This window comes from Penicillium paradoxum, assembly GCF_028828445.1.
Source record: "Penicillium paradoxum strain IBT 22861 chromosome Unknown utg000007l_segment0_segment0, whole genome shotgun sequence".
Lineage (NCBI taxonomy): Eukaryota > Fungi > Ascomycota > Eurotiomycetes > Eurotiales > Aspergillaceae > Penicillium > Penicillium paradoxum.
In genome coordinates this window covers 5,279,303-5,294,686 of record NW_026643185.1, presented here as the reverse complement: position 1 = coordinate 5,294,686, position 15,384 = coordinate 5,279,303, and the positions used below count along the sequence as shown (strand labels likewise).

The 15,384-nt window shown below is 52.3% G+C and overlaps 6 protein-coding genes across 6 annotated transcripts; 2 read left to right on the top strand and 4 right to left on the bottom strand.

The window, feature by feature from the left end:
* Nucleotides 1-100: 100 nt before the first annotated feature.
* On the top strand, nt 101-2,876 carry N7457_009453 (uncharacterized protein; the record flags this gene model as incomplete). The annotated part of the gene is made up of 3 exons (XM_057180496.1): nt 101-226; nt 296-1,156; nt 1,206-2,876. The coding sequence occupies 3 exons, from the start codon at nt 101-103 to the stop codon at nt 2,874-2,876; spliced, it is 2,658 nt and encodes an 885-aa protein (XP_057028882.1).
* A 477-nt stretch (nt 2,877-3,353) lies between these two features.
* N7457_009452 (sugar porter family MFS transporter) lies at nt 3,354-5,381 on the bottom strand (the record flags this gene model as incomplete). Its single annotated transcript, XM_057180495.1, has 8 exons — nt 3,354-3,493; nt 3,554-3,627; nt 3,687-4,117; nt 4,204-4,211; nt 4,266-4,810; nt 4,869-5,093; nt 5,150-5,226; nt 5,286-5,381. The coding sequence occupies 8 exons, from the start codon at nt 5,379-5,381 to the stop codon at nt 3,354-3,356; spliced, it is 1,596 nt and encodes a 531-aa protein (XP_057028881.1).
* Nucleotides 5,382-6,394: 1,013 nt separating this feature from the next.
* Nucleotides 6,395-8,470, bottom strand: N7457_009451 (glycoside hydrolase family 154 protein; the record flags this gene model as incomplete). Its single annotated transcript, XM_057180494.1, has 3 exons — nt 6,395-7,548; nt 7,623-7,921; nt 7,989-8,470. 3 exons carry the CDS (start codon nt 8,468-8,470, stop codon nt 6,395-6,397), a joined length of 1,935 nt encoding a protein of 644 aa, XP_057028880.1.
* A 519-nt stretch (nt 8,471-8,989) lies between these two features.
* N7457_009450 (putative lipoate--protein ligase) lies at nt 8,990-10,327 on the bottom strand (the record flags this gene model as incomplete). Its single annotated transcript, XM_057180493.1, has 1 exon — nt 8,990-10,327. The coding sequence occupies one exon, from the start codon at nt 10,325-10,327 to the stop codon at nt 8,990-8,992; it is 1,338 nt and encodes a 445-aa protein (XP_057028879.1).
* A 238-nt stretch (nt 10,328-10,565) lies between these two features.
* On the top strand, nt 10,566-11,897 carry N7457_009449 (bifunctional chorismate synthase/riboflavin reductase [NAD(P)H] ARO2; the record flags this gene model as incomplete). Its single annotated transcript, XM_057180492.1, has 3 exons — nt 10,566-10,600; nt 10,654-11,015; nt 11,077-11,897. The coding sequence occupies 3 exons, from the start codon at nt 10,566-10,568 to the stop codon at nt 11,895-11,897; spliced, it is 1,218 nt and encodes a 405-aa protein (XP_057028878.1).
* A 595-nt stretch (nt 11,898-12,492) lies between these two features.
* N7457_009448 (uncharacterized protein) lies at nt 12,493-15,324 on the bottom strand (the record flags this gene model as incomplete). The annotated part of the gene is made up of 1 exon (XM_057180491.1): nt 12,493-15,324. The coding sequence occupies one exon, from the start codon at nt 15,322-15,324 to the stop codon at nt 12,493-12,495; it is 2,832 nt and encodes a 943-aa protein (XP_057028877.1).
* Nucleotides 15,325-15,384: the final 60 nt, after the last annotated feature.

The following is a 15,384-nucleotide window of genomic DNA, read 5'->3' as shown; positions in this document are numbered from 1 at the left end:
CAAGCTTGACCGTTTATTTTCACACTTCTTTGGCATCCGGGCCCTTCTCCCTTGTTTCCACCCACGTTTTCACCTGCACTTCCTTCCATGCTACTATGTCATGGCCTCTCTATTCTCCAAGCGTCTAACCTGCTTTTATTGTGGGAAACGGTCTGCTCGCTGTCACCGCGGGTCCGTTCGTAATTTCCGCTGCGAACACTGTGAGGCTGACAACTTCTTCGACGAGGTAATTTCCCCGGTATCCTTCCGCGAACCATATAGAATCGAAGGTTGCTAACGCTCCTTGATGGTACAGAAAGGAGAAATCACAGATCCACCGGCTGTCGTCACCAACGCCGAAGTTTACGCGCCTGGCGCAACCAGCGCAACCTTCGAATCGACTGATTTTGGCGGATCGCAGTCATTTTGCGCCAAATGTGCTCGCAATCAGCATTTGTTTACAAGCTCACTAGCTTCCTACTTTCCCCCCTCCGATGAACCCTCCGATAGCGAATACGAACGTGGCTATGAGCAATTCCGCAGCAGCCTGGAGGACCGGTATCCCCAGGTTTGCGCGTCCTGCGAACCCCTTGTGAAGTCTCGCATCCGAAGAGCCGGCTATGAAGCCAAGTCGGATCACCTTAGGCGCATGATGGATCAAACCCGGGCAAACCGGGAATCACGACAGGCCCGGAACCGGAGCTGGAGCAGCCTGTTTCTCTATTTGGGTGCATTTGCATACTGGGCTAGCATTGCTGGCCAGCTTTCATGGGACTTGATCAGTATGGCCACTCTCGCTCAATCCTCGCAAAATTCCAGCGAAGATTTGCCCAGCGCCGAACAACTTTCTATGGCATCCATCTCTGCAATCTCGTGTGTCAACCAGTCTATCTATATGCGGCGCATTCCCAAAGCTTGTTCGCCTGATCTAGTGCCAACCGCGGGACTGGCGTTGATTGCAGGCGCATTTTCGCTTTGGTGGAATCCGAAGCTACGCATGAAGATCGATGGCATGCCCGGCAAGTTCGGCGGTCTTACAGAGTACTATGAAGCTCAACTTATAGTCATGGTAGTACGTTGTGTATTTTGGGCAGTACTTAAGGATCCATCTGCTAGTCGGTTGGATTCCAAGCGCCTTCCGGCCTTCCATGCTCTAATGATGCTCTTTACTATTATGGTGAGCCTCTTTTCTCTTTGTCCATTTTTATATGCGCTAACTCTAATAGTCGGTCTTTTTATCTCGACATGTTGTCAGTTACTCAAATATTCCACTCGTCAATTGGTCCGACAATAGCTGGGAAACTCGGTTTGAACACCCCAGCGCAGTTTCCTCAGCAGTGGCCGAATCACCTGTGTCGACTCGAGACGGCACACCAAAGGCTGATGTCAGCGGAATCAGCCAGCGTTTTCCGATTGACAAATTAGCCCAACCTCAACCTCAATCACCCGTTGAGCAGTCGCTTGCGGTCGTTTCTAATCATGCAGACAATGATGGCATGGACTGGTCCCCTTCTATCACTCATAATCTCCGTCCAACTGTGACACGGCGCAATCAGCCGTCTGTATTCGACGGACCTAATCCATTCCAAGGCCAGATCCCTGCAGCCCCAACTCCTCCTGCATGGAAGCTTCGCACCCAGACTTCGACGAAACCCATCGAGCAAGTGATCCAACCCAATCCGTTCCATCGCAGTCCTACCCAACCACAAGGTCAATGGCAGCAAAAGCGTGCCAATGCTGAACCAGTCTTCAAGGCACCGAAATTCTTCGCCCCTCAAGACCATGACACATCTACTGGGTTGGAAACGTTGTTTGACCGTGCCTTTAATTTTCAACCAGATACGACCCAGGGGCCCAACTGGTCTCAGAGCGCACAAAACCAGAGCTCTGCATATCACACTGGGACGCAGAGCTCCTTGTTCTATGCATTGCTCCGCTTAGGGTTGCTAGTCAGCTTTATCTGCGCCTGGACCTTCTCCCAAAACCATCAGGTCTTACTCCCAGGAAATTACGTGGAGATTTCTGCTCTAGGTGTTGCAAGCCTTGTTGCGGGTTTCGCTTTGATCAGCATGGTGAAACGACCCCTTGTGCAGTGGAATGGCATGGAGATTCTGATCTCTATCACTGAACTTGGCATGGCTGTTCACATGGGGGCACATTTACCCACGGCTTCACTTAGCAGGGACTACTTCGATCGTTACGGCAAATTGCTGCTGATTTTCATGGCCGCACAGGAGACTATGAACGTATTCTCGTTCTATAGAGAGGCCAGCTTAGAGAGCCCCCAGCAATCAGAATCTGTCCCCACGCCGCAGCAGCCACAGTCACCGCACCAAAGTCAATCGGGTGCCATCGATTGGCCGGGAAACCAATCTTCATCTCAGCCGACACCTGAGCCGCGAGTCAACAGTCCGCCTATGCACCGATCATTTGAATCGCAGTCATCGGCTCCCCCACTTTCATTTAGCGATACCGATGGTGCTTCCAGTTTCTCATCAGCGTTACCTTCCGTGCCAGAGTATGGCATTACCCAATCTCGCACTGTCCATTCGTTCCCCGCCGACAACCAAAACGCATTTAATCAAAACAGAAACCCGCACAGTTTCACTATGGAGACTCTCAAGCAGATTGAGCCCGCATCTGACTACGAGCAAGACTCCGACAGCGAGACTGTAGCTACAACTACAACAGCCGCTACCAATTTCACTAACCGCAACATTCGGTACGGGATTAATTCCGGCCTGGGTTCCAATGCCTTCTTCTCGCCCCGGCGAAATGGTCTGGGATCAGGTATGGGCGGCTTGAGCTTGGATGATGATCCCACTCCCCGCCGTATGACTCGCAGTCAGACCCAGCAGGGTTTATTTGGTCGTCGTCCGCCAAACTACGTCCGATGATTGTCCAATTCATCCGGCGTTGATCATTTCATTCCTTGATAGCTCTTTTTGTTTACTGTTGTTTTTCTTTGCTTTGCACCATTGGGTTATGATCATGTGGTCTTTGTCCATCCATTGTCGGATTGAGCCCTGCCACTTCGTCCAGCTTCAATGGCCCTCCCCGAGGTGTGGGTATAATGAGCCACTCATTTCTTTGTTCTTCCGTCAATTTCAGTCTCCGGGTGTTTATTAAAGCGAATGTTGTGGGTTCATAGCGCAGGCGAATCTCTCTTTTTGGTCCATATTGACAGGGTTAGCGGTCCCTCACGGTGTTGAAACCGCCGTATATATCTCTTGAGAGAATTGGTCCGGTTCTTTGACGATGTCTATGAAATAACGAGGACCGATGTGAATATTGTTTAAAAATTAAAACTTGGATTTATTGATTTACGTCACTTTCAAATTCCGTTGACATTCCACGCAGAGACAAATAGCACCCTACGAAGCCACCCTTTCAACATGCGACTGAGACATCTTACTCGTTCCATCGCCAATCGAGCCACGCTCGGCGTCAGCTTCCTTCTGCGCAACCAGCTGCGTGACACCAAAGAGCTCATCCATCTTCTCAAGAGACAGACCTATAGAACCACCACAGTTAGCAAACAGAAACCAGCGCAGCATCGAAGCACTCGACTCACCCTTCGTCTCTGGGATAAAGAACCAGACAAAGACAAACATCGAGAAACAGAAGGAAGCAAAGATAAGATAAGTTCTAGATAGCACCGAGTCAGCAAACTGCCCAATTCAACTTCCCCGGTCACCAAAACTCACCCGTAACCATTCGCACCAACCGTCGCCAACATATTCGGCACAGCCCTCGCAACAACAAAGTTGAACAACCACTGCGTCGCTGCTCCAAACGAAACATTCAGTGACCGCAACCTGGCAGTCGGGATCTCAGAGACATAGATCCAGCAGACGGGTCCCCATCCGAATTGGAAGAAGGCCGCGAATAGGAAAATGCACACTAGTGCAACATAGCCGGCAGGGATGACGGGTGCGTCCTTAACGGGTGGTGCGATGCGCACATATAATCCGATATAGAGCATTGCCAGACCCTGTGCGATGGATGTCCAGAGGAGGGAGCGGCGTCGACCAAGCGAGTCCGCAACGAAAATTAGGAACACGCCGCAGCCGACCATCTTGACAATGCCGTAAACACCGGTTGCGAAGAGATTGGTTGCGTTTCCGGTTACGCCGAGCTGGAGATTGGGTATGGTTAGCAATTGCGCTGTTCTTTTCTAGTGTAGGGGGATGCGGATCAAAGGTTGGAGAAATGCATGCTCACGTTTTCGACTGTGACTGGTTAGCGGAAGGAGACTTTCAATATTGGATTTGCGAGAAACTTACAGATTTGGGGTGCGTAGTAGTTAATCGCGTTGGTTCCGGTCATCTGTTGGCAAATCATTAGGACGATGGAGATGATTGCGCGCTTGCGATTCCCTGGAATCAGCCACATCTCTCTCATCAAGTCCCAGAATCCTGACCCGCCGACTAGAGCGCGCTCTTGTTCCAGCTGGTTGGCAATAGCCTGGAACTCCTCTTCGACGTATGGGTGGTCAGGGGGCAGGTTGCGGACTCGAGAGAGCGTTGCGCGGGCTTCTTCCCATCGGTCTTGTTTGGCCAACCAGCGGGGGGACTCGTTGCACAGTAACATGCCACATAGCAAGAGCACTGCAGGGAGGCCTTGCAGTGCCAGTGGAACGAGGTACATTGCAGAACCCTTGATGTGCAGCAGCGAGCCGTAATTGACCCAGAACGCGAGCATGATGCCCATTGTAATGAAAAGCTGGTATAGACCAGTCAGACCGCCACGAATGGCGCGCGGCGCGTTCTCAGAGACGTAGAGTGGGTTGATCATAGATGCAGCGCCAACTCCGAAGCCAGTGATTAGTCTAGAGGCGTATGTGTCAGCTTGAATGGCGCTTCACTGCCCGAAGGTGGGTTATTTACCGTCCGATGTACATGGCTTCAATGTGACCACTGGCTGCAGTTTGCATGAAAATCCCCAGTATAGCCACCACCGCTGCGCCGATCAAACCAACCTTTCTACCCCATTTCTCAGCAACTGGGGAGGCAATGAGAGCTCCGAAGAAACATCCTGCTTGGAGCGTGGACACAATGTTCGCTGACAGATTGGCTGCCTCGACTTTGTCGAGACCTCCCAGGCCGTATGTCCTGTGTGGATCGCACAGGTCAGAATAACTCGGCATCAATGCGCGATATAGACTCACTTCTTGAATCCTGGCATTACGAGAACTCCGCCAATAATACCGGAGTCCATGCCAAAGAGCATTCCACCAAAACAGGCCTGGAAAGATGTTAGCTGTGTGCTTGTAGCATCATTGTAGGTTTCTCGATACGACTGACCGAGCCAGCAAGCGCAAAGACTCTCCATCCATAGATCTCCTTGGGGTCCTCTCTCATTGCCTCATTGTGAACGATTTTCTTCAAGAGCCAAGACATCTTGGTGAGTAGCCAGAAGAATCAAGCCGATGTACTCGTAGTAGCCTCCCAACAACGAGGGAAGTGACCAGCTTAAAAACAACTCTCTAAGACCTGCTCACGACGAAGCTAACAGCTTGGATGCCGACGGCTATTGATCGATGTATCGCGAAAGGCAAAAGTATTACGGGCCTAAGCCTATGGGAAGTGTAATTCCAAGCCATGTTGTCTTGGCTGGCCACCGAGCGGCCTATGAGGCATAAACAAGGGCACCAAATAAGGCGAGGAGGCATGGAGAAAAATATCCACGAATCCCAAGTAAGACCGACACGGGCTGCAGAAGGTGATGCTCACATGTGTGGACGGTTTGGAGCTGGTCCAAGTGTCTCGAGTACCGGTGGCTCACGTGCAGCTCTCAGATAGGCTGGAGCCGTGTGGGGGAGAGTTCCAGGGTACCTACTAGAGACTCCTCAGGAATAGGCCGACGGGAGGATCAAGCGTGGCCATGAGGAGACTGGCTATATGGGGAGAGCAACATAAGTTTAGCCGAAGAGCGGAGGATCGGCTGTTGCTCTTACCCCGGACTCTGCGGGGAAGTCAGACTGGGGGCTAGTCGGAGGTGTATAGTCCTCAGGGGGTTCGATTCAAATCCAATTTGCTGCATATGTCTGTGTTGAGACTGCTATGGACATTGCCCAGGTGCTCGGCACTGTATTGCTGATTATAGTTCGTAATTGAGGCTATTCCTACAATATAACTCTCGAGAAGGGACGAAAATATCTAGATAAAAGACTACAAAAAGAACTACAAAGAAGACCACAAAAAAAGACGACTCAAGCATATCCAGCAAATCCCATTCGAATCGAAACCCCTGAGGGCCATACACCTTCGCACGAGTCCCAACTCAGTGATCCCGTCCAGAATAGGAAACTCATTCTATAGGTTGTTTCTGACATATAGATCAGGCTGTCTCATGGACTGTCAATTATATTCAATCCTATATGTGTAATATTTAGCCAAGTGCAATGCTTCCCTCAAGCCGAGCCTTCTATTCTCTTCAAGAGCCACTCTGGAATAACAGGCTTCTTCGCCCAAGCAGCCTTCCAGTCACGTTGATGACCTGGCACAGCGCAAATAGCCGACACAAACCAGCAATCCTGACCAGCCGCCAGGTCTACCGAGAGCGAGGGCAATAGAGTCCGACCGTGAATAATGTTAGAATTCGGATCCGCCAGGACAATCCGACCAGCCCGCTCGATGTCCGATTGAAGCTCGACGATACCAACAGCGCCAGCCGAGGAGACCACTAGCCCACTCTGGCTGCCATGCATTGTCCCCTCAGAATCACCCCCAGTCATAGGCCCTAACATACGGCCGTTATCGCTGCGACATCCATAAATGGCAAAGGCACCCTCGGAGGTCTGTAAAGCGCGACCGGTGCGCACACAGTGAGCGCGCAGATGCCAGTTCTCGGTTTCTTCCGTTGGCGGGATGAGAATGGTCTCTATATCGACATCTGGCCACGGTTTCCAGCTAGAGACAAGAATAGGTTGGCCGTTGGGCTCGGGTTCCTCAAAGCGAGCATTGAGCGCCAGTCGTCTAGTTTGCCAGATATCACCGCCATCATCTGATAATGCCAGCATGCTGTCTGGGGCGTGCTGCTCCAGCTGATACCCACCCGTCGGAACCGAGTATCCAAAGGCAGAACTGTACGCAAACTTGCCGTACTTGGCTTGTGTCGCTTTGAGGGGATAGTGGCATGCTTGTCCTGAGGACAGCAGGAATGAGTGTCCACCACGACGGACTGCAATATGCTTGGGGTATTTCAGGGCCATCACTTCAGGCAGAGAGGAGCTTGGATAGGGCTCTTCTTGGGCGGACCAGAAGGGATGCTCCTCTGGTAGGGCCAGTGGTGTGAATGAGAGACAGCACCAGTACGGCGATCCGGGAGAATTGTAGTTCTCTGTCAGGTACATGTTGGCGTATGAGTAACCGAGACTCAATGTACCATCATTGTTGAACATATCCTCCTGCGTAGACCACCACCGGAAATGACGGAGGAGGATTCCTCTCACTACTCCCCATGTCAATGGCTCCGGAAGCTCGACATCTGCAAAGCCTAATGCTCCCCAGAATCCAACCATGGCGAATCGGTAGGTCATAGAGCGACCGAATGGTATGGCGCTGCCTATATGAAGAACATAACCCGTGAATACCTAAGGAAGGAATCAATAATACCAGGAAGACTAGTCTCGAACATACCGTTAGGATCAAAATAATGCACAAAATCCTTCGCAAACTCCCGTGCCCGTTGGCGATAGCGCTCAGCACGCTCAGGATCAAAGTCACCCGCCAACTTCGAGTAAAGAAGCTGCAAGAACTGAATCGCGAACGAGCCCGAATAGTAGTCCATCTGGTGATGGCTCTTGGGACCATCATTGCTCCATCCCCCGCCAACATGGAAGGTATCCAAATGGTCCATATCAGCCTCGATACGGGGCAACGAATATTCAGCGCCGTTCTTTCTAAGTCCCAAGTTTGCGAAGACACGGAACCATAACCTTCAGTCGTCGCAACCACAATCAGCTGAATCCATACCACAAGGCCCAAAGTCAAGCCATGACATACCAATTCGTATTCGGCATCTCGCGCGCATTGATACTCGCCAACCATGCACCAACATTCCCTCTCTGCTTCTCCGTCAACGGATCCCAAAACACATGCGGCGCAACAGCAAGCGCAAATCCGATCGGACACATCTCCACCATTCGCTGGTCCATATCCTCGATATGACCCCAGAACTCCGCGTGCTCGGGATCGGTCCCGTTAATGATTCCCTGGCGCCAGCGCTCTGCCTCGGCGTATTCATATCCGCCGCCCAGTAGCGACGCTAGACCCCATAGCGGGCGGGCGTATCCCTCAATCTGGGCGCCGCCTTCGTCGAATCGTGTTGTTGACGTGCCTACTTTGACCCGTGTACCGCCTGGTGTAAAGAGGGGCACTAGCGGGTCGAGAATGGCGCAGCATGCATCTTGGAGGTCGGATCTGGTGCGAAAGGGGGACTTGCTGAAGGCCTGTGAGGGGGTACGGCCATTGGCGTGGATGGACATTGTAAGTCAGGATGTCTGTGAGCTATGGAGGGCACACACTGCGATCGCCCTTCGATATTGTTTCAGTGGAAGGTGGATTTTATAGACAGGATATATATATTAAACTCGGCTTGATATTATTAGCTGATAAATAGGGCATCGGACTTTGCGCCAGTCATCCCGTAAAATGACAACCGGGACGCTTTTGGAGTCGGAACTCGCTGAGAACGCCGATTCAGCCATTTGGGGACATTTGAAGGGGAGCTGAGGATGGCAGCGTGGGGTTTCCATTTAGCCGGCCGACGTAACGTGGGGAGATCAGAAACAAAAGGCTAGTCTGTCCAAAACAAGCTGCTTATTTGTGTTGAGATTCTGATAAGTGGGAAAATTGTCGTCCACCAATTAAGGGGACAGTCCAGATAGCCAATAATGTTTTTGGCTGTTGTCACATATGGTCTCATGGTATTGTTGTACATAGGGCCCGAGAGCATTCAATATCTATACAAGCCACAGATCGCATGGCATCATCTAATTGGGCAACTAACCTCCCAAGAGGCCACTCAAGAATCGGGCCAACTCTTTCACAAGAGCATCATCAACTCCCTCTGTCTCACCAAGGCCCTGCTTGAGAATTTCCGACCACCGCGCTTCAGTGATCTCATGCAGCTTTTGTCCATTTAGTAATGAATGGACAGAACTGGCTTGATCAGATGCGATGGACTCATCAGGTGAGACGGAGATGTCACTTTCGACGATAGCACCGTGTTGTAGCCGGAGGAATGCACGAGTACTTGAAGGGAGCGAGAAGGGCAATGGCGGCCGTTCGCGAGGGTCCTCTTCGATAGGATATGTGGAGAAAGTAAACCGGGGTGTTTGGGTATATTTCCAGTCTAACGAGCGCAACTCTGCGATTCCTTTCGCAATGGCAGGTTCATGCTCGCTTTGCACCTCTCCTACTGTACCAGCCACCCAGGAATCTCCAGCAAAGACTTCGGGCTCATTGGCATGAGCGCGCTGGGCCCTGAGAACCGCATCAGGATGTACTTCGTAGAGCTGAGCAAATTGCTCAATCACACTTTGAATCACGCCCTGCATCGAGAAAAAGGAATCGGCGAGGGCAGCTGAAACATTTCCGACAGGAGAGCGAACGCTTTCCACACCCTTGGCCTGGATATATCCGCGTGCGGATGATCGCAAATACCGGCCAAGGTCATGGATATTTGGGGAATCGAGTAAACAAGTGCCGTGATGGAGGGCTCGGTGTCGAGTGAGCTTGAACGCAGAACCAGACACCTTGCGTGTCAGAGGTTCATTTGGATCATCTTGTTTGGCCTCTGACCGAGCCATAACAATATCGTGCCGCTCGTTGACACTAGTGTTGGTAGCTCCGACCTGATGAAGTGCGCGCACCACCATCTCGGCATGCTTGTCACGCGTAAATGAGGTGCGCGGGCAAATCACGCTGTAATTTAGATTACCTTCATCGTGGAAGACAGCCCCACCACCGGATCGCCGACGCACGAGTACTGTAGCTTCGTCTTCTCCGGCGGCACCTTTCTTGCGGTCATTATGGAGGGCGCGGAGATCCGTCTCAAGCCATGGGTTCTGATTGCGACCGATGACTACACATGGCCGATTGGTATAGAGAAATAGAATACTGGAGTCTGCTGGGGCATTCTCCAGTAGGAAGTGTTCGATCGAGAGGTTCACATAGGGATCTGTTGATAGCGACTGGTAGATTTGATGTAAAGAGGACGGACGGCGGGCGAGCTCGGCGAACTGGTGGATTGGGTAGGACGAATTATGACGGATCCAACCATGCTTCAATGGCAGAGACCAAAATGTCTGAGACGAAGAACATCTTCGAAGGGCGAGCATTGGAGCAAAGGTGGGCCAGGGTATTGATCGCATCACGAAAGTTATCGAGGCCGATAGTCGGTTGCGCTAGTCCCAGATAGGTACCCAAGGGATGAGTCGAATTTCTATTTCGCATCTTCCCCATCTTCTAGTTTTCTTGCCTGATTTTTTTTTCCCGTCGTTGGCCTTGAGTCTTATAAACTTATAGACTGCTTCTTGTTCTTCTTCCGTACCTTGAGACTGTCTTTCAACGCCCATCATGTCGACGTGGGGTGAACATTTCCGTGTCACTACGTAAGGTGCCCGCCCACCTTCTAGCACAACCATCGTTGCTAACAACCATTTAGTTATGGCGAGTCTCACTGCCGCTCTGTCGGCTGTATCGTCGATGGATGCCCTCCAGGCATGGAGCTTACTGAGGCCGACATCCAGCCCCAGATGACCCGCCGCCGCCCCGGCCAGAGTCTACTCACTACCCCGCGGGACGAGAAGGACCGAGTCGAGATTCAGTCAGGCACTGAGTTCGGAGTTACTTTGGGCACACCGATTGGCATGATCGTCCGCAACGAGGACCAGCGTCCTAAGGACTATGGCAACAGCACAATGGACCTGTACCCCCGCCCCAGTCATGCCGACTTCACCTACCTTGAGAAGTACGGCGTCAAGGCCAGCAGTGGCGGTGGTCGCAGCAGTGCCCGTGAGACTATTGGTATGGCACTCTCATATCATGCAAACAGAAGGATTCACACATACTAACATAATCCCCACAGGTCGTGTCGCCGCCGGCGCCATCGCTGATAAGTACCTCCGCCTGTCGCATAACGTCGAAATTGTCGCCTTCGTCTCCTCCGTGGGCAACGAGCACCTCTTCCCCCCCACCCCCGAACACCCCTCCCCCTCCACGAACCCCGAGTTCCTGAAGTTGATCGAAACAATCGACCGTAAGACCGTCGACACCTTCGCCCCCATCCGCTGCCCGGAGACCGACGCTGCCGCACGCATGACCAAAGTCATCGAGAAGTTCCGCGACAGCCACGACAGCATCGGCGGAACCGTAACATGCGTGATCCGCAACGTCCCCGTCGGCCTTGGCGAGCCCTGCTTCGACAAGCTGGAAGCCAAGCTCGCACACGCCATGCTCAGCATCCCCGCGACCAAGGGCTTCGAGATCGGTTCCGGTTTCGGCGGCTGCGAGCTCCCCGGCTCCATCCACAACGACCCCTTCATCGTCTCCGAGGGCTCTCCCCGCCTCACCACCAAGACCAACAACTCTGGCGGTATCCAGGGTGGTATCTCCAACGGCGCGAACATCTACTTCCGCGTCGCGTTCAAGCCCGCTGCTACCATCGGCCAGGCACAGACGACTGCTACTTACAACGGTGAGGAGGGTGTTCTGGAGGCTAAGGGTCGTCACGATCCTTGTGTCACCCCTCGTGCTGTCCCCATCGTCGAGGCTATGTCGTCGCTTGTTATCATTGATGCCCTCATGGCTCAGTATACCCGCGAGAGCGCGAAGAACTTGCTTCCCCCGCTGCCTGAGACTATCCCTACCCGGCCTGCTACCGCGCCCAAGCAAGCTCCTTCATCTTAAACGGGAGGTAATCTAAAGATTCATATAAACAACAGAATGTTATACGCAAGCGTCATTGAGAGACACGTCTGTGTCCTTTTTGATGTATCATGGAGCTACGAAGTACTTAAATTGATGCCATACTCATGCGTTGATTGATCTCGGGGAAAATCTACATATTCTTTCAAAAAATCTTTCTCATGAAATGTGTAAATTGAGCAAAGTAGTAATTTTCAATGCACCAAGTGCCAAACCCCAAATACAATGTCTGGACTCGCTATGTAATAATCTAACAGGCGCCACTCTGCAAAGAATAAAAAAAAAACAATATGTCCAAGACACGTCGATCCAGGAACTAGGTACCTATCAGGGCGAAAAACAAAGCATAGCTGTGGATATCAAAACGAAAGAAAACAGCAGGATCCCGCCAAAAGCGCGACGAAAAAAAAAAACAAGACTCCGTTTTGTCTCAAATGCAGACACCGAAAAGTCGACCAGTCTTGGCCAAAAAAAAAAGGACACATGCAAAAAGTACAAGCAAGAAGTAGAGGGATGGGAAAAGAAAAGATGAAGACAGAAGCAGCAAGAACCGAAATACCTTTCCCAGATCCCAGATCTAGGTACTAACCCTCCGGTTCCCAGTGCTCCAACTAACAGAACGCTCAGAGACACTGTCCATATCGCCGGCGGTGGCGTTCACGACACGGAGTTTCTCTCGAGGAACGGTGAATGCCACCTGGACTCGTCGGCCCTCGGCTGCACCCTCAAGATCCCAGTCATGGACATCTTCCTCGTCGTCGGCGCAGATGTCGTCGTTGCCCAAGTATCCTGGTGCATTGAAGAACATGTCATCGCGCGCAGGCTGGGCAGTGTTGAATACATCGTCTGAGACCCTCTTGCGTGCATTCCAGTCTTTGGCACCTTGCTTGCGGCGGAATAGCTCTGCCGAGGCACTGACTGCCCGACGTGGCGTACTGAGACCCGAGGCTGGGGTTCGTTGGCCGGATCCGACGAGCGTGCTGCGACGGTCAATGCCCGAGGCGACCTCCGCTGTACTGGTAGTGCTATGATCGGTGTCTGACTGGTTGTCGGGGCTGCGGCGGGTCATTGTGAGGGCTCGGCGCATGGTGTTCATTACCCAATCGGATGCTTTGGGCTTGGACTCTCGGGGTAGTTTGGAGGGGGAGGATGAACCGAAGGGGGTGAGGGATGTGGGTGGGTCTTGACCATCTAACAGAAGCCACTCGTTCTCTGACTGGCGGCGGTTTAGGTTTGTCTGAGCTGTAGAGAAGGAGTCCGCCGAAACGGATTGGTCTGAGGGCGCTACGCCATCTGGATCACTGTGTGTTGAGGCTGCAGCGAGATACTCTAATGAATGGCGTCCACTCCCCCAGCTCCTAGGTCGGTCGACGAGCACGGCTTGTGCTTGACTGACCTTTCCTACAGGCTGATTGGATGCAAGTGAACGCCCTGAATTCTCTGACAAGTCGGTGGCTGTCCTGTCGCTTTTTGTTGGAGACTCGGCATCAACAGATCCAATATCCTTCCGCCGGCTATAGAATGGACCCAGGCCAACGCCGAAGATAGTGCTCCGAGGAGTTGCATAGGGAGTATCAGAGAATGGGTCATCTGGCTTCGTCATCTCAGTCGTGGCTTTTGTTTCGCTTGGAATGGTTGCCATGAGTTGTTCCCGGAAGGCTTCGTCTTCCTCACGTTCGTCGATAGGGTGAATATCGCCCGTAGCATCACTGCGTCGGTATTCACTGTTTCGATATGAATACGGCCTCGCATTTACGGGAGGCACCGCAGGAGGTCGTTTATTTTTGGGTGGAGGAGCGCCCCCAAGCAGGCCCGTTCTCTCCGCCGTGCCTTCTCCTTGGTCATTCCAGCTCGATTTCGACGTTTGGCTGCGATTTGCTGACCAAGGAAACACAGGAGGTTCCTTTTTCTCACTCATCCCAGAGCCCCGGATACTGCTTGCTTGGTCTGGACCATCTCGACCCCAGAAGTGAGATCGTTCGGCTCCCAGAGCAAGTTCCCGTAGTTGCGAGTCTCGCTTGCTCTTGACGCGGCGCTTTCGATGGTAGTTGCATCCGTATAAAACGAAAGCTAGAGCGGCGGGGCATCCAATTCCGATTCCTACCCCTAAGCCCGCTTTTTGGGACGAGGAAAGCTTACCGGTATCCCCCGTGGGTGCATTCGAGGACTTGGCTGCAGGGTTGGTGTAGGAGGTGACCCAGCTGTTGGAGGTCACATTGTAGAGGTAGACTCGCGAATTGGACTGTACAGTCGCTGCGGCTCGTTTCGAGGATGGTTTGGGAATGCTGTATCCACCAGAAATCATCATCACATCTCCAGGAAGCAAGACCGCCCCGTGCCCAAAAATACCGGAACCCTCTGCAATCCCTAATCCATCCAAAGAGGGAGCTCTCCAAGCCCATTCGGTGGCTCCACCAAATCCTTCTGCAATATCCAGAACCGCAAATTGCGGGTCCGCAGGGACTGTCATATCACCAACCCAACCTCCAAACACAAAGACTTTGTCGCCTTTTTCTGAAAGCAGGGCGGTATGACCTGATCGAGGCTCAATAGAAGCCATGTCTCGAACAGTCAGCTCAGTCTTTGGTCGAGAATCCGAGGTCGTAGAAACAAAGCTCCAACTTTGCTGCGGCAGCGAGAAAATGGCAAGTTGCGACATGTTCAGAAACGCCTCCCTGGTATGACCACCAATAAACAAGAAGTCCTGCTGTTTTCCTTTCGAGCCGGTCGAATAGGTAGCTTGGAGCGGCACGACTGCCATTCCAGCCTCAGCGACAGGGGGCGCACGCTTCCCAGTCGTAGTTGCAGAAAACTTGGTGGTGTAGTAGGGATTCGGCCCTAGCACGACCATCGACTGAGAGTAATTTGCTGCGGAGATCCATGTTTCATCCGTACTATTCGTAAATGGACACATCCCACCAAACGCGTACATGGAGCTTTCCTTGGCATTTTGCGCTGCGTATGTGAACCCCGCAGCCAGGTAGTTTGCAGTAGCTGTGCCATCGCTGGTGGTGACTGGCAGCCGATTCCATGTCCCGTTCCCATCCGACTTTTTGGGATTTGGGCTGAACTGCCATAGTTCCGGATTATCGAATGCGTCATGACAATTGCCGGTGTAGACGGTGATACGCCCTTGGTCATCGATGGCAGAGACAAAAGTCGAGTTCTGCTCAGAGCTGTGGAATGGCGTATTTTTCAGCAACGTCTGGGATTTAAGATCTTCGGCGTCGATACTGCTAGATAGGTTGAGGGAGAGGAACTCCGTATCCCCGCCGGCGCTGGGTCGGAGGATGTATGCGAGGGAGCCGTTATGTCTCGAGGACAGGAAGACGGAGGAAGGAGTGTATGGAATAGCAGTAGAGGGGCTGATGAGCGCCAGAAGCGCAAGCAGTGCCTTTCGATGCTTCATGCTGTTTGCGATCTGAGACAATCACAGACAGGGATACATTCCAGGATCGGCGAGCATGGC